The sequence below is a fragment of the Onychomys torridus genome, chromosome X (assembly GCF_903995425.1).
Source record: "Onychomys torridus chromosome X, mOncTor1.1, whole genome shotgun sequence".
In the NCBI taxonomy this organism is placed as follows: Eukaryota; Metazoa; Chordata; class Mammalia; order Rodentia; family Cricetidae; genus Onychomys; species Onychomys torridus.
In genome coordinates this window covers 16,749,821-16,776,254 of record NC_050466.1, presented here as the reverse complement: position 1 = coordinate 16,776,254, position 26,434 = coordinate 16,749,821, and the positions used below count along the sequence as shown (strand labels likewise).

The window sequence follows — 26,434 nt, the reverse complement described above, 5'->3', positions numbered from 1 at the left end:
AAGACATAAGATTGTCCTTAAAAAACTAAAACAAAAAATAATAAACAAAGCAAAGAAACATGAACAGATGGTATGCCAACTATGACACTGTGATCATAAAAAAAAAATCAGCAAATTTAAATGTGAAAAACTGAGCCTAGCTTTCAGCAAAGAAGATTTATTTTTATATGTATGGGTATACTGCCTGAGTGTATCTATGTACACACTATGGATGCCTGTAGAGGCCAGAAGGTACTGGATCTCCTGGAACTGGAGTTGCAGATAATTAGGAGCTGCCACATGGGTGCTGGGAAGCAAAGCTGGGTCTTCTGAAAAAGCACCAAGGTATCTTAACTTTGAGCCATCTCTCCAGACCTCTGAGCTTATCATTTTAACATTAAAAAACTAATAGAGGGCTGGTGAGATGACTCAGAGTGTGAAAGTGCTTCTTACAAGCCTAGTGACCTGAGTTCAATCCTGGAACATGTAGCATGGAAGGAAAGAACCAACTCCTCCAAGTCGCCCTCCGATCTCCTGAGTTGAGCCTTACCATGCATATGCACCCCAATAATAATTTTTTCTTTTCTTTTTTTCTTCCAGACCTGAGGACCGAACCCAGGGCCTTTCTCTACCACTGAGCTAAACCCCCAACCCCCAATAATTTTAAAACATTTAATAGACGCTAAGAACTCCCGAATATCTTAGTAGCTAGAAAACACTAAGGATCAAAAATATTCTTCCTGGGACTGGAGAGATGGCGCAGTGAGTAAGTGCACTAAGAGGTTCAATTTCTAGAACCCAAATGGCAACTCATAACACAAGAAACTGTGATGTTAGTCTCAGGAGAATCTAATGCCCTCTTCTGGCTACTGCTGGCACCAGGCATATAAGTGGTACATAGACATACACTCAGGCAAAACACCTGTACACACTAAATAGATATTAAAAAAACTTTCCAAAAAATATTGTTTTATAAATATATAAAAATCACATAACACAGAAAAGCATATTCTGAGAATATTTTTTAATTCTACATGATTTAGATAAAAAGAGGCAAGATAAAAGGAGAAGTTAAATAAAATTTCTCAAAACACTAAAAGATGAAAAACATTAAACACACCAAAAATACATATATATCTACATGTACATTTATTTGCATGCACATATATACATGTGCACATACACACACATATCTTGGAAGTTAGAAAGGTAGACATACTGCATTGCTTGCTAGAAAAATTAGGGTAAAATAATAGTGTCATACATTTGCAAATCTTGCTTTTTACATTTATAAAAGGATAGCAATTTGAATGCTACTGATATAATAAGGAATATCAATTCATAATTATTATATATCACAGAGCTTCTTAGAGGAAGGCTGCTATAATAACTTTCACAGACAAGTAATACAAGGCGTATAGGATATATATAAGTATAAAATGATACTTACACAAGTATCAGAATTATTTGTATGAGTACTTATTCCATGATGAAGTTTTGCCAAAGATTATTACTGGTTAGTATAATTGAGTCAATTTGCTACTGAAAATTTTACAGCCTTGAAACATTTTCAATCTAAATTTGTTCCTTTGGATTCCTCTTCAATATTTGGGGAGGGGAATACTATTAATTTTATTATAGAATCTGATAAAGGATCATTTTTTTTCCCTGATGGAATCTCAAGTATCAGGTAAAATCTAAATTCCCCACAGTCTATGAGGGCTTAACATGATAGCTCATGTACTTCTCATCACTACACCCAATACCTACAGTTCAGTGAACCCTTGCTATTAGGGTTCAAGTGACATTTTTATCATAGAAGGCTTGCCTGGCCATCTTTTAAAAAAACACAATTATTTGATTTTATGTGTATGTGTGTGTCTGTTAGTAGAGAGACAGGGGAGATTGGAGCAGGAGGATTAAACAGGGCAGAGGAGGTAAGAGATGGATAAGGGAGAGAATATGGGGAGAGACAACGAACACTAAAGGCCATATGGAAACAATGTCCCAACTAGATATCTTTCATCACCAAGTGAAACCACTAATGCCAGGAATGGGCTATAATCTAGTTGAGTCAATAGCCAAAAGGGCCTCCAAACAATGGCTATTGCCAAGGCTACTGGTTACTTTGCACAAACTGATGGTAAGGCCCTATTGCTGAAGACAATACATACAAATCTCACTGAACACAGAGAAGTTGAGCTGGTGCCTAACTAGAGCCTCACCCCTACTGACTAGTGCTTCTGGTACTCTGCATGCTATCAGGAAAAAGGTAACCAGTTACAAATCCTGTGCTCGACAATGGTGACTTGGCCTGTAAGATAATGCTGTACAGTAGTACTACGAACATGGGAGTAACCAATAACTCTCTGATTGGATTTAAGACCTACTCCACAAGATGGAAACCATGCCTGACATTGCTCAGGTGGCCCATAAATGGGCCTAGAGAAAACAAAATACTATTGTATTGCTAAAGGAACATAGCAATAAAATGATGCCTAATGAAATTTTTGTTATACTCATAGATCAGTGCCTGTCTCAGCCATCATCAGAAAAGATTCCTCTTGCAGTAGATAGTAACTAACACAGAGACCCACAACTAGACAATGTGCAGAGAGAAAAAGATTTTGGAATATTCAGTCCTAAATGGGATGTCGTCATCAAACCCTTCCCCTCAGGGCTCAGGGAGCTATACAAAGAGGAGGCAGAAAGAGTGTAAGAGCCAGAGGGGATGGTGGACTCCATGGAAATAGTGTCTTCCAGACACAATGGGAGTGATGCACATTTGGATTCACAGAGACTGTGGTAACAAGCAGAGGGCCTGCATAGGCTCAAGTCAGATGCCTTGATCAACCATCATTATAAAGTTTCCTCTTGTAGTAGGTGGTAACTAACATAGAGATACACAAATGGACAATGTATAGCACTGAGGGGGGATGTAGACGCAACATCCCATCCCAAACCCAAGAAGCTATATTGCATTAACAACTACTCACACAAAAAAAATCAGTTCTCTCCAAATGGAGTATCACTGGGTATATTTACCACACATAAAGGCAGACTCTATGCCCAGGAGTCAATGGCCAACACAAACTGAACTCAATGGTATTTTTGTAGACATTTTGTCTCATATTGCTTTGTTTGGACAATATTTTTTATTTTGCTGGCGTTTCATTTGTATAATATGGTTTACTAATTTTGTGTTTTTATGGATTTTGGTTGTGTGTGTGTGTGTGTGTGTGTGTGTGTGTGTGTGTGTGCGTGCGCACGCATGTTTGTACTTTGGTTTGATTTTGTTTTCTAAAGAGAGAGAAAGAAAGTACATAGAGTTAGGTGGGTAGGGAGGTGGGGAGATCTGTGAGGAAGGGAGGATCTAGAAGGAGTTGGGGGAAGGGAAACTGTGATCAGGACATATTGTGTGAAAATTTTTTTAATAAAAGCAAAAATTAAATTGAAAATGAAAAAATACATTTATTTATTTTTGTACATGTACATGTCTGAGTGCATTTATGCACTGATTGCCTGCAGTGTCCCTGAAGATCATAAGAGGTGCTGGATCTTCTGAAATAGGAGTTATAAGTGGTGATGAAGTACCACGTGGGTGCTGGGAACCACACCTGGGTTCTCTGTAAGAGCAGTAAGCACTCCTAACCACTGAGCAATCTCTCCAGACCTTTTAGCTGACCATCTTAAAGTAACTGTTCAGAATCTGAAATGAGCTTTGTTATTTGCTTAGTTTTTCTCTTATCCCACTAGAGTATAACGACTGTCTTAGTCAGGGTTTTTATTGCTGTGAAGAGACACCATGACCATGGCAACTCTTATAAAGGAAAACATTTCATTGTGGTGGCTTGCTTACAGTTTCAGAGGTTCAGTCCATTATCATCATGGCAGAGAGCATGGCAGCATGCAGGCAGACATGATGCTTGCTACATTTTGATCAGAAGGCAACAGGAAGTTGACTGAGACACTGGGAAGTATCTTGACCATAGGAAAGCTCAAAGCCTGCCCCCACAGTGAAACACTTCCTTGAACAAGGCAATACCTACTCCAACAAAGCCATACCTCCTTATAATGCCACTCCTGAACTACCAGAACAACCACAAGAACAGGGATATTACTTGTTGAGTCTACCACTATTTACCCAATATCTCAAACAGTGTCTAGGACTAAATAATCACTGCTAAATAGTGAATGCTGAATAATGTATATTCTGGATTTCCTTTGGTTAAAATATATAACTTAAACTCACATATTCTTTAACTGTTTTCTAGATTTAAATTTTATTTTTTGAAATAGTATCTCACTATATAGCTCTGGTTGGTCTGGGATTCACTGTGTAGAACAAGCTCAGATTGAACTCACAGAGATCCACCTGCCCCTGCCTCCTAAGCACTGAGATTAAAAGCAGGTGCCAACATGTCCAGCCTGCTTTTTTTTCAATAAAGTGTTTCTTTTCCTTTTATTTTTGAGATTAATATAACATTTTCCCCTTCCCTTTCCTCCTTCTAAATCCAGCCATATACTTGTTCATGCTATTTCAAATTCATGACCTCTTTTACATTAGTTGTTGTTATATACATATATGCATATAGATAGGCATTCCTAAATACAACCTGCTCATTTTGTATGATGTTACTTATATGTATGTATGTTTTTGGGGCTCAGCATTCGATAATCAATTGGTGTGCTCTTTCCTGGGGAAGACTATTCCACTCTCGGCATTTCTTAGTTTTCTTTGTGTAGAGATGAGGCCTTCCTTGTGCAAAAGGAAATACTTTTTAAAAGCATTTATTTATTTACTTATTTTTAAGTTTATTGTTTTTCCTGCATGCATATATGTGCACTGTGTGCATTCCTGATCCCCTGGAACTGGAGGACTAATAGCTGTAAGTTGCCATGTGCATGCTGGAAATCAAACCTGTGTTCTCTGTAAGAACAAGTGCTCTTAACCACTGAGCAATCTTTTCAGCTCTAGTTTAGTTTTAAACTAAAGAAGATCTAATTAAAACTATTTAGTAAGAGAACTTGGACAAGATGGAGAATATTTGAAAGACCATCTTTAAGAATAGTTACCACAAGTCAGGCAGTGGTGGCGCATGCCTTTAATCCCAGCACTTGGGAGGCAGAGGCAGGCGGATCTCTGGGAGTTTGAGGCCAGCCTGGTCTACAGAGCGAGTTCCAGGACATGCTCTAAAGCTATACAGAAAAACCATGTCTCAAAAAAGCAAAAAAGGGGTTGAGGATTTAGCTTAGTGGTAGAGCGCTTGCCTAGCAAGCACAAGGCCCTGGGTTCGATCCTCAGCCCCCCCCCCCCAAAAAAAAGAACAGTTACCACAACAGCACCATCAATCCTACCAATTTTAATCATTTAATTCAATTATCCTCCAACTATTTATTACCTGGAAAATCAAAAGCATTTTACAACACAATTTAGTGGAAAATTTCTTCATTTAAGCTAATTAAAATATATATGAAAACTTCCTAGGTCCTAATTTGATTTGTTTTAATTGGTATTTACAAAGATTCTAGGTTAATACTCTTACACTGAAAAAAAAAAAAAAAACCTGCTAACCCGTGTTTAGATTTCTATTTTATATAGCTTAACAAAGCTCTTTTGGACTTTGAACTTAAAAGGTAGCAAGCTGCTAAGTCACAAGTTAAAAGGGGTCATATGGTCCACTTAAAAGACCTGATCTCCAGGGAAGGGAAGTCAATCAGAATGTTTCTTAGTAAAATCTAAGTCTATATAAGTCAACTATAATTTTCACTAAAAGAAAATCACAGTAGTTAACTATATATAGACCTAGATCCTTCTTGATAACACATCTGTCAGGCTGGGAGATAGGCAATGGAAGTAAAGCATGTGACAAGACAACATCACCAAGTTAACTAGACTTGAGAAGTCTTTAGTATCTTCTTATGGGGTGGCATGTTCTTTACTAAGACATAAAACTAAGGGCCAGCTTTCCCAATATCATGTCATTTCTTTAGTCCCTATCTATGACAGTATCAGAAGCATCCTTTAATAAAAGGCACAGTTCACGACTCAGATTTTACTCATCCATGTAGAAGTTATGCTCCACTTGTGTTGGCTAATAGAGTTACTTGTACTTTCTCTATGATCTTTTATTATAGGACTTGAAGAATTAACTTTTAATACACATGCCCTCCACTCCCAGTTTACCCAGGAGACCTATTTTCCTCTCCCAGGAATATCCACATGCCCTCCCATCCCTTCCTCTATACATAACCTCTCTGTGGCTACAGACTGTAGCTTGGTTATCATTTATTTAATGGCTAATATCCACATATAAGTGAACACATACTATATTTATCTTTGTGTGTCTGGGTCACCTCACTCAGGATCACTGGACAGGAAGAGGAGGATTAGATGGGGAGAGGGAGGGAAGATGTGGTTGAGGGAAGGAATGCATGGAAAGAGCCAGAATCGAGGGGGCATTTGGTGGTATGAAAATCCTAGTGCAGTGAAAATGTCCTAAAAATATATGAAGGTAATCCCAGCGAATTCTCCAAATATTGAGAGAGACAACGCCTCAACTATTCATCTCTTGGGGTCCTGTGGAAATCCATAAGCAACCCATGCTATTACTGACAATAGGTTGCTCTTCTCAGACAGACAGCAAGGACTCTTTGCTGAAGATAACAACCACACAACTCACTGCATATGGAGAGGTCGAGTTGGTGCCTACATAGAACCTTTACCCCCATGTTCTAATGTCTTTGGTATGGGAAGGTACTCCGCAGGCTTCCAAAAGAGAAACATAAAATCCAACCCAGCCACAAAACCTTTGATCTACAATGCTGCCCTGTCTGCAAAATATGCTAGAGCAATGGTGGCACAAAGCTAAGCAATGTCTGATTTGACTTAAGGCCCACTCCAGGAGTTGGAAATCATATGTGACACTGCTTAGATGACCAAGAACCAGAGACTAGATAGCCCACAGACCTAGGGTAAAATCAAATACTACTGGTTTTCAAAAGAAAAAGTAGTGATCAAGGGACTCCTAATGATATTCTGCCATACTCATAGATCAGTGCCTTGTTCATCCATCATCAGAGAACCTTCCTCTTGCAGCAGATAGGAATAAGTACAGAGTCATACAACACAACACCCTTAGCCATACATTATGCAGCAAGCCAGGCCTGGCAACACACAGCTCTAAATAGGATATCTTAATCAAATCCCTCTACTTAGGACTCAGGGAACCCTGAGGAAGTGGAGGCTGAAGGACTGTAACAGCAAGAGGGGATGGAAGACACCAGGGAAACAGGTCCTGTAAATCAACTGAGCAAAGCTCATATGAACTCAGAGACAGAAGCAGCAAGTTGGGGCCTGTACCAGGTCCTTTGTATATATAATACAGCTTTCAGTTTAGTAGGTTTAATGGGACTCCTGAGTGTGTGAATGAGTGGGTCTCTATTGTGCCTTCTCTTGGTTTGCTGTGTCAACTTTGATGTGATGGTTTCTGTTATATTTTGTTATCTCTTAGAAGCCTATCTTTTCTAATGAGAGGTAGAAAGGGAGTGGTTCCAGATGGGAGAGGAGGTGGGGAAGACTGGGTTGAGGAGTAGAGATAAGGGAAACTATAATCAGGATAAATAGTATGGGGAAAGAATATATTTTTTTTTTCTTTTTTTTATTTTTTTAAATTTTTTTTTTTTGAGACAGGGTTTTTCTGTGTAGTTTTGGTGCCTGTCCTGATCTCGCTCTGTAGACACAGGCTGGCCTTGAACTCACAGAGATTCACCTGACTCTGCCTCCTGAGTGCTGGGATTAAAGGTGTGTGCTACCACCGCCTGGCAAGAATCTATTTTCAATGGAAGAAAAAAAAATAAGTATGCCCAACAAAAACTCATATTTACAATTAATTTGTATAAAACTGATGCATACTCAAGGAAATATTTGTTATTATCTATGAAAGAACATTAAGCTAGGAGCCAGGTGTGTTTCACACCTGTCATCTCAGCATTTCAGAGGCTGAGGCAGGAAGGTTGATGGCAGTACAAGGCCAGCCTTGGCTACATAGTAAGTTCCTGGACAGCCTGGGACATAGAACATTAAGCTATAAATAGTAAATACATTAAAAGAATTCAGAAAAAGAGGTCATGAAGTTAAAGGTGAAGGTGAGCAGGGAAGGACATATGGGAGGGTTTGGAGGGAGGAAAGGAAGAACTACTGTAATTATATTATAATCTTAAAAATAAAAATGATAAAAAATTAATTCTGTTGACTCCTGCCTTTTATTAGTAAAGAAGGAGATGCTGTGGATGTCACTCTGAGTAAATAAAGTTCTGATTGGCCAGTGGTCAGGCAGGAAGTATAGGCAGGACAAGAGAGAAGAGATTTCTGGGAGGTGGAAGGCTGGGGAAAAGAGACACTGCCAGCCGCTGCCATGAGAAGCAACATGTAAAGACACCGATAAGACACAAGCCATGTGGCAAAGTATAGACTAACAGAAATGGGTTAATTTAAGATAGAAAAAGTAGATAACAAGCAGCCTGCCACGGCCATACAGTTTATAAGCAATATAAGTTTCTGTGTGTTTACTTGGTTGGGTCTGAGTGACTGTGGGACTGACAGGTAAGAGAGATTTGTCCTGATTGTGGGCCGGGCAGGAAAACTCCAACTACAGGGAGACATTAATAGATTAGAGTTACAAAAATGTTAGAAATGTGACTTTCACTTTCTGCTGAGAAAATAAAAAACAACTTTTAAATGGCTATCATATCCACCTATCCATTCCTTTCAATGTTATTTCCATTGTCTCTTTGTCAGAGGCAGAATAAGCTCAAATTCAAGGCCATCGTGGGCTATAAAGTGAGACCTTGTAATAAACAAATCCACAAAAGCCCACAAAACCCAACAAACCAAAACACTAGCCAGAGCTAGGCGTGGTGATGCACGCCTTTTATCCAAGCACTTCAGAGGCAGGTAATCTCATCTCTGAATTTGAGACCATACAAAGAGAGTTCCAGTTTCCAAGACAGCCACGGCCATTACATAGAGAAACGCTGTCTCAAAAACCCAACCAAAACAAAAAATAAAAAACAAAACCAAAAAACACGAGTCAGAGTAACTGGAAGATATATACAAAGTGACTCATATATCCTGATTCAAAAATTGAAAAGCTAGAGTTCTTAGCTCAATATCTATGCTTCATCACAATCTAGTCTATTTTTCCAGCATTCTAGCACTGAGACTTCTATAGATATCACACTACTGTTTTCATTGCTTCCAGCAAATGCCATGCCTTCACACCTTAGTTCATACTGCTCCCTAACACAATATTTTGCTGATGGTTCTCTATCTACCCATGTGATCACTCAATTTTCAAAACCTAGCACAAATTCTATCTTCTTCTTCTTCCTCTTTTTTTTTTTTTGGTTTTTCGAGACAGGGTTTCTCTTGTGTAGCTTTGTGCCTTTTCCTGGAACTCACTTGGTAGCCCAGGCTGGCCTTGAACTCACAGAGATCCACCTGGCTCTGCCTCCTGAGTGCTGGGATTAAAGGCATGCACCACCACCACCCGGCATTCTATCTTCTTTTTGTAATGTTTTCTATTCTGTTTCTACTTTTACCTTCTATAGAAGGTACCAATGCTCTCATGTCTGCTTAATTTTGTCCTCCTTCCTCCAACCTTCTTGTAAGACTCGTCATCTAGTCTGTTTTATAAAAACCAAGACCTTTTTTGTCCTTTTGCAGAGAGCTATAATGTGAGACTGTAAAATTACCACAAACCAGGACCTTTATTGTACCACATAAGATATTTGTAGATGAGGAGCTGGAGAGAAGTAGGAAGTGAAAAGCACTTTCTGATCTTCCATAGGACCTGATTTCAGTTATTTGTACCCATATTTGGGTGGCTCATAACTGTCTATGCCCTTTTCTAGCCTCTGTGTAGTATATACACACACAGAAACACATACATAAAAATAAATCTTTAAAAAAGGATACTAGTAGATATAACACTTACATATAAAACATACTCAATAGCCTCAGTACATATACATGTATGTACAATACAAAGCAATGAAAATGAACACAATGCTGATAAATACAATTCTGATACATCTCAATGCTTTCTGCTAATTTCAAAGGGCCATATATTACATGATTTCATTTATATACCATCTTTCAAAATGACAAAATTATAGCAATGGAAAACAAATTTGGAGATGATATGGGGTGTTGGTAGCATGTAAAATATAAAGTGGTAGCACAGGGCAGATGTTGATGACACAGTTCTGCATCTTGGTTGTGGTGGTTACACAGAAATAAACACAGAAAATACTGATATAGGATTATACATTCACACTGGACCAATGTTAAATTCCTGGTTTTGATACTATTCTATAATTAAGTTATAACCATTGGGGAAACTGCCTGAAGGATACACAGAACCTCTTCATACTATATTTGTAGTTTCCTATGACTCCATACTTACTTTGAAATAAAAAAAGTAAAAAGGGAACAAAACCCAATCTCATATTTACTTACTAAATATGTTCATTTGCTATCTAATTTTAGTCAAGTAAGGACAGTCTTTAATTACTGGCATAAAGTAAATTCTCCAGACCTATTTGTTATAACCTATAAATACCTTAGAGTCAAGTAGCTTTGAAGACTTACAAGCATAAAAAGCAATCACTTCTAGATATACAGACTAGGAGGTAGTGGATGAGGAATAGGAGGAACAGCTCTTTCCACCATGTATCTTTTGCTCTATGGACATTTAAACCATTTATATGTATTACTTTTAAAACATGTTTCATGGAAATATTAAGTACAAAATATTTTTACAAAATACAAGGAAGAATTATGATAGAACCTTTCTTAAGCATCCAGTTTTAAGAAAAAGGAAAGAGGGTTGGGGATTTAGCTCAGTGGTAGGAGCGCTTGCCTAGCAAGCACAAGGCCCTGGGTTCGATCCTCAGCTCAAAAAAAAAAAAAAAAAAAAGAAAAAAAGAAAAAGGAAAGAGCTTTCAAGACTCTTGCACATTATTCTCATTTTCTTTATAATCTCTCTACCTGAGAAATGAAAATGACAGCCTAAATTTTGTTTATCATTGCTTTGCTTTCTTCCCAGTTTGACCATGTTTATGTTTCCTCATGTATAACAAGATGGCATCAAATCCACTATGTTAACAACAATGACTTTAAATTTTTTATTCTGCTTTCACATCTCTAGTGCTAGTATTATAAGCATGAACCATTGCTGTGGAATAATCCTGTGGTACACTGTGAAGATATATTGCTCTCACTGGTTTAATAAGGAGCCAATTGGCCAGTAGCTAGGCAGGAAGAGGTTAGGTGGGAGAGCCAGACTGAGAGAACACTGGGAAGAAAGAGGGTGGAGTTACCAGCCATATGCAAAGAAAGCAGGAAATGAACATGCTATGGTGAAAACAGGTACCACCACAGTGGTAGAGCATAGATAAGAAATATGGGTTCACAGGGCAGTGGTGGCACATGCCTTTAATCCCAGCATTTGGGAGGCAGAGGCAGGTGGATCTCTGTGAGTTCAAGGCCAGCCTGGTCTACAAAGTGAGTTCTAGGACAGCCAGGACTGTTACACAGAGAAACCCTGTCTTGAAAAACCATAAATAAATAAATAAATAGATAGATAGATAAATATGGGTTAATTTAAGAGGTAAGAGCTAGTTAGCAACAAGCCTAAGTTATCAGCTGAGCATTTATAATTAATAATAAGTGTCTGTGTAATTATTTGGAAGCTGGCTGGTAGGACAGAAAACCCTGCCTACAAGCCATCATGCTCAATTTTATGGGGTATTTAGGGGACTGAATTAAGGGACTCAGGGAGATCTCATGATTATATTTCTAAACAATATATTCTTTTTTGGTGTGCTTTTGAACTAAACATAATGGAATCACAGTGCATATTTTTTCTGTGCCTTGTACCTCCAATCAACACTCTGGTGTTTGAAACTGATTTGGGCTTTATATATAATTAATTCATTTTTACTTCTGTAGAATGTTCCATATAAATATACTATTATGTGATAATATATCCGATGTGCATTAAAGGTGCATGTGTGTATGTATGTATGTATGTATGTATATATATGTATATAAAAATCATATAATACACATATATAAATACTTATATATAATGCATTTAATATAAGTAAATTTTCATGATGATATTCTTGTATTTAAAATGGGTATCTCTTAGGGACTAAGATATAGCTCAGTGATGAAGCTCTTACTTGTGCTAGGCTCCAGGTTTGATCCCCAGCATGACAAAAACAAACAAAAAAGGCCACCAATGATATACTGTCACAATAGAAAATCTGTTTACTTAGAAATAAGGCCAGTATTAATTTTTATTTATACTAATAGTGTCAAAACATGTGCCAATAAGAAGCATTCAAGTGTTTTGGTTATTCTATTTTTTTTCCTTTTTAAAATACTAAGGTCTGGACCTAAGGCCTTGTAGATACTTGGTAAGTACTGTATCACTAAGTTATATATTTAGTCCTTTAATAGTGTTCTTTTATTTTTAAAATTATAAATCAAATAAAAATTAATGAAAATCTAAAAATTATATTTAAACCTGTCCTTACAGCACAATATTCACATAGGTATTTATGAAATAGCTAAATAATTGTTAAGTTAGAATATAATGGCAATGTTCTTGATGGAAAAAATAACTAAAAAAAAAAAAACAAAAAAAACCAGTAGCAAGAAGGTGACAAATACCAAAATCTTTGAGAAAACACAACTAACCTTGACTGATGAAAGTCCAACTTTTTCTGGAGATCTGTTCAGAAACAAAAGAAAGTATTAGATAGAAGAAATAAGAGAAACTTCTACATACTAATAAAGACAAGTTTGCATTAAAAAATAGGTATATATTTTGTTACTGGAAAATCGTATTTTTTATATAGCAAAATGTGGAAAACAAAAGATCAGGGAAGAAAGCTAAAGCAATTATTAATAAGCTTACTTACCATCTGTCTTCATATACATATAGTACATGGAGCTTTCTACAAACAAAACTGTGCAACTCCACAATAAACTTCCTAAAAATGATTGTTCTAAATGTGAAATTGTGGGTCAAAAGTATTTAAAAAATTCAAATTTGCAGGAAGCTTTCAGACTGCTATCCAGAACAATTACACCAATATACGCTCTCACTGCTTTAAGAATGCCAGTTTAATACCTTTGCCAAAAAGCAGTGCCATTAAATATTTTTTATTTGATAAGTAAGTGTACATGTTATTTTTGTCCTGTGTTGCACTTCTTTGGTTTCTAACATGGTTCAAAATTTTCATATGCATTATACATACTGATTTTGGAAAGAGAAATTATTTTCATTTTGACTTCAGTTTTTCTACTGGAGCAAAACTCTACCCTTACCTGGGGTAAAACCAAATACTACAGGTCTAAAAACATTAAAACATGTAGTAATAAAATGACTCCTAATGACTTCTGCTATACTCAAAGGTCAGTGCCTTTTTCAGCTACAATCAGAGAAGCTTGCTCCTACAGTAGATGGGACTAAATACAGAGACTCACAGTCAGACATTAAACAGAGAGTGAGAAACCCTGGAACACTTATCCCTAAATGGGTTGTCTCTACCAAATACCTCCACTCAGGGAACCCCATAAAGGAGGAGGCAGAAAGAGCTAGAGCGGATGGAGGACACCAGACATGACCCTGTAAATCAACATGAGCAAAGCTCATATGAACTGACCGAGACTCTCTGATTCTTCTGCCTTCTCTTGGGCTCTTTTCCTTCTGTTGGTTTGTCCTGTCCAATTTCAATGTGATAGTTTTTGTTTTATCTTATTATATTTTAATATTTCCCTTATAGAGCTGTTCTTTTCTAATGAGAGACAGGGAGTAGATATGGATGAGAGCGGAGGTGGGAAGGAACTGAGTGGAACAGAGGTAGGGGAAGCCATAATCAGGATATATTATGTAAGAAAAAATAACAATAAATTAACAAAATATTCTACCCTTAAATATAAACTACTCTTGATACAAGAATTTCAAAAATAATTTCTCACCAATTATTTTCACTGATTCCTTCCTTACCTTTTTGTTTTTTTCAAGTAAGAACAGTTTAATTTTCCAAGTAAGAAGAGTTTAATATTTGGTTCAAAGCATAAATGAGAGAACATATTTTTATGGCCACTAATTATTATTCCTCAGGGCTACATAGCATTCCTGGATTTTGAAAAATAAAATGCAATTATCACAGATGATACAACTTTGGGTTTGAAAGGCAGCTTCAAACCAAAACTTTTTAATCACAGTGTTTTTGTACAGATAGAAAAACAGTTTAAGAGAATGGGTAACTTTTCCTCAAAGTTGTATTTATAAGAAAAACCAAATTACTATATTCTTTATATGCCAAATTTGGTATGATGTTATTACAGGAATCCTTAAGATCTACTTAAAATTTAGTGGGAAGCAAAATAACTTTCAAAGAACATTTAATTTCTTCACTGAACAAGTATTTCTAGAATACCATTCTGTGCTAGGACTAGAGATAAGATGAATTAGACAATTGTAGTTTGCTTTTTTAAGGTTACTAAAGAAAAAAAAACCCACAAAATTAACTGTCAGAAACAGTGCCCATCTAACTAACAGTGTTTTTGGTCAAAATAAATTTGTGTTAACAAAAGACAATTTGCAGAAATGAAAACAGGTTTTGTTTTGTTAAGACAGGGACTTGATACATAGTCCAAACTCAAGATTTTCCTGCCTCAGTCTCCTGAGTTCTGGGATTATATGCTTGTCATGTTGACAATTATTTGGTTCTCTAGTCAAATCTATATTGCTGTGTAATAAAATCCTGCATATAGATAGCTAGTTATAGCTAAGGCTATTCTAATTTCCAAAGAAAGAAATAAAGATCAATTCTATATAAACAGATGTCTAAAACAAACAAGTACAATCCAAAGAAAAACACAGACCTTAAAAAGCTCAAATCTCCATGAACCTTGAATTCTGAAGGACAACAAAGGGGAAGTGCAGACCTACAATAGACGTCTAAAAGCAATGTTGTTTAAAAACAAAACAAAAAACACTAAACCCCATATGAAGGAGAGAAGGGAGGAAATTTTATTCATCTCAGGATCCTTACACCTGGAGAAATTTGGCCAGGTTCTTTAGCTGGTTGCATCCCCTAGAAAGGAAGATATACTTAGCTCTTGTATGTAATAGGTTTCTGGCTGCTGATTTAATGTCTAAGTTATTGGCCAGTTGTTGACATTAATAGAGATATTCCAGATTATGCAGAGTAACTACTTCTGTTTGAAAGACAAGGGACATAGTAAAACAGTCTTTTAAGCAGGCTAACTTGGCTTGAACACTGTTTAATGACAACCCACCTGTGTGATCAAATCAATTAATGATTCAGTTTCTTAAAGGTGCTCTTTTGTCCTCTGCACTGGACTGATATGAGGATTAAGTCAGGGTGCATGAAAACATACAAAGTGCATGGTAGTTTCTTTAGCAACTTTGAATTACTCCACATTTTTCTATGGTACTTTGGAAGCTATCAGTAGTGAGGAGCCAAAAACTATTTCTGGACACAAAAAGGGTACTCTACAGCCTAAAAAGCTCCAGCTCACTGAAAAAGAGTGAAAAAAAGCCAGAGTATACTGAGCTGGTGATTCAAATGAAATCTTACCAATAAGTGATATTATTAAACAAAAATCTAGTAACCAAAAACACTTGTGTTTGAAGCATATTTTAAGTATAATGTAATTAAGAGTTTGGTGGGTAACAATGTATTTCAAATTACCATAGGTTTCTTCTAATGTGTTAAGCTTGAAACTTTTTTTATCAGGGTAGTATGTAAGGCTAGAGTGCTTTTGTTACACATTTCTGATCAATTTATAGAACTTCAGTGCCTAGTAAAAAGTGAAAAACACATTTAACTTGTAAATTACCTTTGTTATGTGCCAAAATGAGAAAAGAACAATTCATTCCAGCATAAAAAGCAGCCAACAGGAGACTGAAGAGATTGCTCAATGGTCAAGGGTACTTGCTGCTCTTGTAGAAGACTGAGTTCAGTTCTCAGCACCCACTGGCTCGAAACTACCTGTAACTCAAGCTCCATGGAACTCAATACACTTTTCTGGCTTCTGCAGGCACTCACACACACGTGGCATACATTCACACAAACAAATAATAAACAAACAAACAAATAGTAGCAAAAGTCATGATTTATATCCACTCCAAGTTTTTTCTAATAGGGGCTTTATAAATAATAAAACAATGGCCATAATTTATCAGATATGTGCCAAAACAACGCTTGCATGCTTGAACTTTTTTAGTCCTCAAAAATCTCCTACTAATTATATTATTTTCACAGAACAAAAGTCTAACTTGGATCAGACTCAATCATTTAAATTCTATCTTTAAAATGCACGGGCTGGAATGTGACCTTAGGCAGCCTGACTCCAGGCTTTCAGTGTATTGCCTCCTTTCTGGGCAAGGTTTTAAACACTGCAAAAGTTGAAGATCCAAAGGTTTCATTTCTCTGGATATTTTACATATGCATCTTTCTTTACTTCATTCCCAGGCTACGACATGTCAATTAGCCAGTTATTGTAGCTGTTAAGGGCCAGTCAGAATTCAAAGCCTTAAACAAGTTTAGTCCAACTCAAGAAGCAGCATTAATTGCCTTCACTTTGTTGCTCATGCATAGCACCAGCTACTGCATTTTCCTAACCATTGTCTTTTAATGATTGTTTGAACATAAAGTCTCATATATATATATATAAATATATGAGTAAGCCTTGCAGTTTCAGTATCTGTCACTTAGAAATACCTCTTTAAATAAAATATATGTAATCATCCCTTAATAAGTATGCTCAAACATAATATTTTAATAGAATAGTGCCCTCCTGTAGGTGATAAAATACAGGGTATTTATTTGCTTTCATTCACAAGATTCTAGGCTTGGAATTTCTGTTTTAGAGTTTTCTTTCTTCCTTACCTTAAGTGGTCATTTCCTACAGCTGGCCATGTTCCTATGCTTAAAAGCTTTCTTGCCCTTCTAATTTTGCTTCTTATCTGTGCTGAACAGAGAAGCCAGGTTTTTAAAAACTGTAATTGCAAGGTCAAAGAAGAATACGGATTTGGGGATGCTGCCAAAGTGACTTTATGATTTTATTTTGCACTTTGTGGCACTTTTTCAATTGTTCAAGGGCTTTTAAAATGCTTACTTCTTACGTTCAGCTCTATCTGAGAATTGTCATTAGTGAAGAAGTAGCTGCCCGGTAAGTGTGCTACTAACCTTCAGTATCCTGGGACCACTCAGCCCTTCTACGAATCTCAGTCTCTGATTTCAAAGTGAAGATAAAATATGGTATCAGAGAGAGCACATGTCTACAAAAACAACTACCGAGGTCAGGCTTAGGGATGGGAGGGAAAAATAGAGGACTAGATGTCAACAAAAATGTTACTCTCTTTCTTCCACCATCAACTAGCTATAAGATCTTAGCAAGGATCTGTAGAGTTTCGGGGATTTTAGGAAGTTTTTTAATATTACAAAAGCCCAAACTTTATTTTTCTAATTTATTCCCAGGAAGACATCATAATAAAAATACTATAAATTAGGGGTGAGGGATTTAGCTCAGTGGTAGTGCACTTGCCTAGCAAGCGTAAGGCCCTGGGTTCGATCCTCAGCTCAAAAAAACAAAAAACAAAAAACTGTAAATTATCAAACAAAACTTGTCTTTATAATAATTTTACCAGGTTAACCTTAGTCATTTCACCCTAACAGCCAGACCAGATTAGAAGTTCAATATCATCCTATGAACATACTAATAAAAGAAAACAGTATGTCGGTATAGGCAGAACACATTCCGCTTAGAAAGGAGATGAAGAAAGGTATAAGCATCTGTTTATATGTGTAAAGCATGTTCTTTATGTGACACACACAGTTTTATATTATAGTATGTAAACACTAGACACTATGCCACATCTACAAACACTTCAGAGAGATCTGGGGCAAAGGAAGTGGTCTTGTTTGGCCAACTTTCCAAGAAACTGTCTAAAAAAAGAAATTGACAAATGATGTTCCTAATTATTGGGAATAATGAAACATTAATATATATGATTAAATCAAGATAACTACCCTGTCAGTTTACATATTCACCATTTGTTTCTAAAAGCATTTGAAATTTATACACACAGCAATTTTACTTAGAGACAGGGTCTCATTTAGCCCAGACTGGCCTTGAAGTCACTACATAGCTGAGGATGACCTTGAACCTCTTCTGGTCCTCCTGCTTCTATCTCCTAAATGCTGGAATTATAGGCATGTACCATAACATCCAGTTTATATGATGCTAGGGACGGAACCCAGAACCTTGTGCATGCTTTAAAAGTACTCTATCAACTAAGCTACATCCCCAACCCAACACAGAAATTTAAAAATATACATTACTTACTATTATCATTTGTTATACCATAGATCTTAAACTTTATTCCTTCTAAGCCTTTAGAAAAAGCCTTCCTATACTGTTCCTCCTCTCTAGCACCCAATAACCAACACTCTACTTTCTATTTCTAGAGATAGAATTTATTTTAGATTGCATAGGTAAATGAGATCATAAAGTCTTTGACTTTTTGTGCTTGGCTTGTTTTACTTAATACAATACCTTTTAGGTTGATCATGTTGCTATAAATCACAGAATGTTCTTTTATGACAGAATAATATTCTACTGTGCATACATAACACATTTTACTTTATCTACTCAGCCTCTGATAAACAATCATCTTGCTTTTGTATCTTGGTTATTGAATAATGCCCGAGTAAACATGGGAATTCAAATATTCCTTGGAATACTGATTTCATGTTCTTTGGCTACATATCTACAAGTAGAATTACTAGTTTATATGGCAGTTCTATTTCTAGTTGAGAAACTTGTATACTGGTTTCTGTAATGGCTATACTAATTTATATCCCTACTAACAATTCAAAATGGACCAAATTCTTATCACTTATCTTATTTTTTGACAACAGTCTTAAAAGGTATCTCATGATTATGATTAATAATGCTGTTCATATACTTGTTCACTATCCCCATGTCTGCTTTTCAAAACTGTCTTTTCAGGTGTTTGTTTATTTTAGGTGCAGAGACAGGATCACAGGTAGGATAGGCTACCTCAAACTCACTAGTAGATGAGGATGAACTAGAACTCCTGATCCTCCTGCTTCAACCTCCCAAGTACTAGAATTACAGGCATGTCTCTTTGTCCATTTGAAACAACTGTTTTTATGATTTCATATGTATGGGTATTTTGCCTACACATATGTCTGTATACCCAGTGTGTACTTGGTACCCTCAGAAGAAGGTGTCAGATGCTCTGGAACTGGAGTTACAGATGATTATAAGCAATCATATGGATGCGGGGATTGAACCAGGGTCCTCTGGAAGAGTAACCAGTGTTCTTAACCACCAAATCATTGTTCCCCTGCCCATTTTTAACTGTGCTATTGTTTTCTTGCTTCTGAGTTGTTTGAGTTTCTATATATTATAGATATTAACTCTTTATAAAATATAAGGTTTGCAGATATTTTATCCCAGTCTATACTTTATTTCCCTCCTGTTAGCTGTTTCTTTTCCTGTTCAGTAGCTTCTAAGTTTAATATAATTTTATTTGTATATCACTGTTGTTGTTATTTGTGCTTTTACAGTCAAATACAAAAGAGTTACTGAATCAATGCACATAGTAAAAATTTGATTTTTCAACATACTGAAAGCAGTGTCTATTAATGTGTTTTAGCTATAAACATAAAAAAAGCAATTTATGAAACAGCTTCAAAATAAAAGTGCTTTAAACAAATATTGGGTTTTACTAAAAAGGAAAAACCCATGGTTTTCATGTAAAAATAGCAAAAAAAGTAGAGGGGCTTTCACTTAGGATTTGAATATAAAGGTAATTTTCATATTAGTATCTCAGCAACTGACAACATATATAGAATATTTGTATTCATTATAACTTGCTTTTATATTTCTCAGTGTATTGCCAAGATTATCTGCAAAGTCCTGAGCTCAAGTGATACTTCTTCCTCAGCCTCTCATACACCTCCATGCTAGCTATAAATTTTTCTATGAGAAACTTATTTTTGCACACTAGCTACAGTTTATACTATATACAGTTATACATAACAAAATAATGTTTGAATATAAAATTATGCATTATATATTTTCTCTAGTTTCTTATCTGTTTAGTATTTTGATCATGAGTTTTCTTTTTGCAGGCAGCATATTGGTGGCTACAGTGAGAATGTATTTTACTATCTGCATTATAGTCATTTAAAAAAATTATACAACTTTAACACATTGCTCTTGTGTTTTGTAGAATACTGGGGAAATTACTTTTCTCTTATAATTTCTAACCTAATTTACTGATAACCTCCAAGTGTACAAAGCAATATATATATATGTTCATTACATCCAAGCATAGATTTGGATTTTATGACAATATCTATAACTTATGTAAAAGATGTTCAAAGACTGTACAGGTTGTAAAACCAAACAAAACTGCAGTAAAAGGTGCAAACATGTAAGCAAAGCAACATTTTACTAACTCTCTTAAAGATGGACTTTAGAACTTGCTAAACAGGACTCTTTTGTGTGTTGTGTATTTACTTCCTTTAATAACAATAAATTATTCCCCAAATATTATACATGCCTAGTGTACACGGAGACTGAGTTAGATCTCTAGCACACCCTCAAAGAATATAAGAGAACCAGGTTAGTGTTTCAGAGATTTAGATGTAACAACTGTCATTTGTTTTGCTATCATATTTAGCGGGGAATGGGAAACACTTAGTCACTGCTGGTGGAAATACAAACTGGAGCAGCAACTGTGGAAATCAGTGTGGAAGTTCCTCAAAAAACTAAAAATAGACATACCACATGATCCAACTATACCATTCCTGGGTATATACCCAAAAGACTCCACAGCCTACTCTAGAGATACCAGGTAATTCACATTTATTGCTGCTCTACTCACAATATGGAGTCTAGATGTCCATAAGCTGATGAATAGATAATGTAAATGTGGTACATTTACACAATGGAATATTATTCAGTTATAAAGAAAGATGAAATTATGACATTCACAGGTAAATGAATAGAACTAGAAACTATCATTCTGAGAGAGGTAATGCAGATCCAGAAAGATAAATGTCATGTTTTCTCTCATTTGTGGATGCTAGATTTGAATCTTCAGATATTTGTGTTTCAATTGGAATGATCATAGAAGTAAGGAAATTACTAAGGAATCATGGGGAGGGGATTTCATATGAGGGGAGATTGAATGCACTGGTTTAAAAAGTTAAAATGTGATAATGGAATGGAAAAAGGTTAAATTGAGGTGGGAGAGCACAAGACAGGAGAGAGGAGGGAGTATGTAAAAGGAAAATAACACAAAACACTTTTAAAGTCATATGGAAAATTACTACTACAGAATCTTCCTAATACACACATACACATAACACACAAAGAGTTAAATTGGAGCTACACTTTAACAGGGCAACAATGTCCATACCAGACACAATGGCTAACAAATAAAAAGCCCAGTGCTATAACTGGGTTAATTCTTTTGGAACTGTTGGCTAGCGAGGTCCCATAGTCCCCTCCCTGCCTCCAAAATATTACAGGATATTGCCTTTGCTCTTGGTTACCATTCAGAAACTTACAGTAAGATTGTATTGCTGAAGATATCTCATCCCTGAGTTATAGAACATGGAGAAACCAAGGTGGTGCTGACCTGGAAGCTTCACCTCTACTGGCTAGCCTTCACAGTACTGAAGGTCCTGTGTGCATGCTTCCAGAAGAGAAAAGTAATTATCAGTCTTACTCAGCTTTGAACCCTGTGAACTACAATATAGGAGTGGCCTGGCAACACATGCCCACTGGTGCATAGCAGCATGAATACCATGGGAGTAACCAGATACTTTCTGATTAGATTTTTAAGTCCTGTTCTACAAGGTAAAACTCATATTTGGCACCCATTATCAGGCCAGAACCTATATCTAGACAGGTCATAGGCCCCAGAGGAACTTACCACTATAATTCTGCTACACTGGCATAGTACTATACTAATTCCCAATGACTTATCATTATAATCACAGATCAATACATCTCTCAAGCCTCCTCTAAGAAGCTTCTATTTGCAGTAGATGGTGATTAACACCAAGACCACAACCAACCAAGGTACCAAGAATATAAGACTTCAGGATGATGAACCAAAATGGAATATTATACCCCTCCTACCAAGACTCAGAGATCACTGTGCAAAAAGGGTCAGGAAGCGTATAAGAGCCAGAGGTGGTAGATGACAACAGGAAACGTGTCCTATGAATATAGTGGTGCAGCTGTTCATATGAACTCAGTGGTTGTGGCAACATACACAATAAGACCTGTGCAAACTCAAGCCATACCAAATTCCAACATGGAGAAGGGAATTAGGCAGTAACTCCTACCCCCTAGTCATGGAGCTATTGGCAACTGTTAGCTGCTGCTGCAAGAGAGCACAGCCCCTGTAAGTCAAGCACACTCCAGTGAAACACCACACATCTAAGAGCATTCGAGTATCAGAAATTGGTCTTGATGTGTTTAAAAGAACAGACAAAAAGTTGAGTGGATAGAAAAGGAGAAGAGTTAGGGAATGAATACGATCAAATCATGTACAAAACCCTTGAAGAACTAATAAAAATTTTAAGTTAGCATACCACCTATGATGCTATCGAGTATAAAAGGAATTACAGCAATACATACCAAAATCTCAGATTTTAAAAATTAGTCTCGAGGCAAAAAAATTTTTTAGTGTTGGAAGGTATCATAAGAATCATTTCCAAGGCCAGTGAGACTGCTTATGTGTTAAAGACAGTTGCATTTCAGGCCTGAAAACCTGAGTTCAATCCCTAGGATCCATGTATAGGTGGAAGGAGAGAACCAACTCTACAATGGTGTCTTCTTACCTCCACATGCTTACCACAGCATCCCTATATACATTCACATATACACATTATGCACAAAAGCTTGTTTCAGAAAAAAATTCAAAGGATTCATTTCCAGAAGTGTTCAATCTTTTGTCATTGTGATATGAGGTTGTCATCTACATATGTATTGGTCCACATTCATAGTTATGAGATACATGCAGTCCATAGCCACAGGCTGAACATGCTTGGAATTACCTAATTTTTTAATAAGAAAAATAACACACACAAAAAAATTACAGGGTTGGGGATTTAGCTCAGTGGTAGAGCGCTTGCCTAGCAAGTGCAAGGCCCTGGGTTCGATCCTCAGCTCCACATACAAAGAAAAATTACTCCACTTAACATCTATCATTTATCAAATAGCATGGTGCTTGCTAAGCATTGAGTATAAAGTAGGAAACAAAACAGACACTGTCCCTGCCATCATAAAACTTAGGCTAAGGTCAAAAGGCTTGGGTTATTAAGTTAATAGGAGAGTGCATATTAAGCATGTGTGAGGTCCTGGGTTCAATTCCTATCACAAATCAACCAAGCCTAGCTAGAACTAGGGATGGTGTGAATAGTTTCTTTGCTGTTTCCAACAAACTACCTAGCCTCCCAATTTACCTTAGGTAACCAAGAAGTTGAAACTTAAACCATTTATTAAAGCTTTGATTTATCTAGAAACAACATCAACTTCTTAGGGAAAGCCAGAGACTGGGTCCCAGAAACTAAAGAGTGAATATGATACCAATCTACAAGTAAAAGGGCTCTTTAGACATACAATAGAAGAATAGAAGTTATAATCAGAGCAAGTTTTGGAACTGAGCCTGCAAATAACTATCTATATGGCAATAAAAATATTTGGGGGGGGCATCTCCAAGTTTTCATTACAAATATTTAGAGTATACACAAAATTTGGAGAATATTTAGAATATGGTAAAGCTACACCATATATGCTGACCATGTTCAGCAATGACAGATCAACACCCCTCTCTCCATTCTGTCAGATATTTTGAAGCAAATGACAGAAGCTATTTCCTTTTTATCCATTAAGCATTTCAATATGCATCTAAAAAGGACAAAGACTTCTCTTTAAAACATAACCACAATATCATAAAAAAATTTCTAATGATTTATATAGCTCACATCCAGATTTCTTAGATTGCCTCAATTTTTCTAATAATGTATTCAGTGGAGCAGTGATGAGTGTTTGCACACCATAGTAGTGCCTGTGTGGAGGTCAGAGGACAATCTGCAGGAATTGGTTCTCTCTTTCCTCCTGGATACTGAACTTAGGTTGATGGTATTATCTTTTAACCACTGAGTCATCAGTGGAGATGTCTTTTTAAACTAATCAGTAGGTTCTCCTGCTAATGACTATTTCTTGTGATTCATGTGCTAAAGAAACCGTGCTGTTCATCTTGTAGAAATTCACATGGTTTGAATTTTGTTGATTGCATCATCATGACAATAACATAAGAAATATCATTTCCCTATGGAACTCATTTATTTCACTCAATGCTCAGGAGTGACGCTTCACAATAGGTGGGTGTGAGGCACAAAGGGAACATGGAGAGGCTGCAAGGACTAGTACAGTGATCCCAGGATCCTAAGAAGGCTGGTGGTCATACCAGAAAGGTACCTGGCTCAGGCACACAATGCCAGGTCCCATCTAGGGGACTGTCCAAGTAGTGTCTAGCCTAGGTTGTATCTGGCAAGTCACAGGGCCTGGTCCTGTTTCCAGAAGCATGTGTTCTAGCTGTAAGCTTGCTGTCCCTTTCCCTGTAGGTGTAGCTACAAGGATAGACATCTCGGCATGAGATCATAGTCTGGTGAGGGGCCAACTCCACACTAATGGTGTGCTGAGGAGGATATGCCAGAGAGCTTGTAGATTTCATAAAAGAGGTTGTTAGCCACATGTGAAACAGAGGGGTGCCTTTAGTATCCTTTCCATAATGATAATTTTCTAGTTCACAAATTCTTTTGGTAGACATCTTTTCTATTTTCATGTCTTATTTATTTATTTATTTATTTATTTATTTATTTATTGTTTGTTTGTTTATTTGTTTGTTTGTTTGGAGCTAAGGATTGAACCCAGGGCCCTGTGCTTCCTAGACAAGGGCTCTACCACTGAGCTAAATCCCCAACCCCTCATTTGTCTTTTCATCAAACCTTCCAAGATAGCCTACAGTTCCTCACATAGCATCTGGAGTTCCCTAGCATGTTCTGGGTATGTTTTCTCTTAATTTTTATTGGAAGCTAAGCAGCTGGTCTCCAATCCTATTTTGTCTTTACTGAACAAGCTGATTTTCAGGTTGTCAATGTTACTCACAGTAGTAAAACCTGAATCACTAAGGCTTTCCCACTTCAGGATTAAATTATGCCAATCACCTTTATTGTCCTTAATTGTTCTTATATTGACGGATAAAGGCAGGCTTTCTGGGTGTTGCAATTCCAGGAGTCTTGCTTTGTGAGGTCTGCAGACATCTGTGGAAGAAGGCCTGAATAAATCCCTCTCATGGAGGTTGAAAGCACATTATGAGAAATACTTTAAAGAAAAAAATATTCAAGAGTCTGGAAGGATGGAATGGGTACATATCTGAGGAAAGTTGAAAAGACAAAAGCTAAAGAAAAAGTGTCAGAAGTTTTGTTGCACAGAGTATGCTAAAGTTTCAAAAAACTATGAGAAGATGGTTGTCTCTACATTCATAACAAGAACAACAAAAGAGAATGCAAGTTTGCTTACATGTGGATCATTTCTTCATTTAACATCATTAACAGTCAGAGAAGAAAAACAAATTGTAGAATGAGGAAAGTGGGACCTAGAGCATTCAAGAATAAAGTCCCAGGATGTTCTAAAGTTCAGCTTTACTGTACATTATCTCTTAGTCTATGTGAGAATTTACACAGCTCATTCCTTATGAAAACCCTCAGGGAAACCAAGGAGAATAAAAGAGGACAACATAAAGAAAACACTCGGGTTGGGGATTTAGCTCAGTGGTAGAGCGCTTGCCTAGCAAGCGCAAGACTCTGGGTTCGATCCTCAGCTCAAAAAATAAAGAAAGAAAGAAAGAAAAAGAAAGAAAGAAAGAAAGAAAGAAAGAAAGAAAGAAAGAAAGAAAGAAAGAAAGAAAGATAGAAAGATAGAAAGAAAGAAAGAAAACACACTAACAATCAACAATGGAAAGCAAGTAGATAGTACAAATTATAGATATATTCACTACATATCAATCCCAAACAAATTTCTGGAACATACTATTAAATTGTTTAAGAGCCCCCAGCAAGGAAAAGGTGTACTAAGAGTCAGCAAGCATTCACTGAAACCAACCAACCAAGATTATCCTGGTTTTCCTTTTAGATAGGGTTACTGGCCGAGAATATCAAAGGAATACTGTATTAAATAATACTAGATTAAAGCACTGTTTTAGTTTGGTTTCTATTGCTA

At 36.5% G+C, this 26,434-nt stretch overlaps 1 protein-coding gene across 3 annotated transcripts in view; it reads right to left on the bottom strand.

Moving 5' to 3' along the window:
- The window catches only part of Wdr44 (WD repeat domain 44), a 100,412-nt gene that overhangs the window by 48,522 nt on the left and 25,456 nt on the right, over window positions 1-26,434 (bottom strand). For all 3 annotated transcript variants that reach the window (XM_036174959.1, XM_036174958.1, XM_036174960.1), the window contains one exon: window positions 12,752-12,785. In XM_036174959.1, coding sequence (XP_036030852.1) covers window positions 12,752-12,785 — 34 coding nt within the window. The remainder of the gene's footprint in view (window positions 1-12,751; window positions 12,786-26,434) is intronic.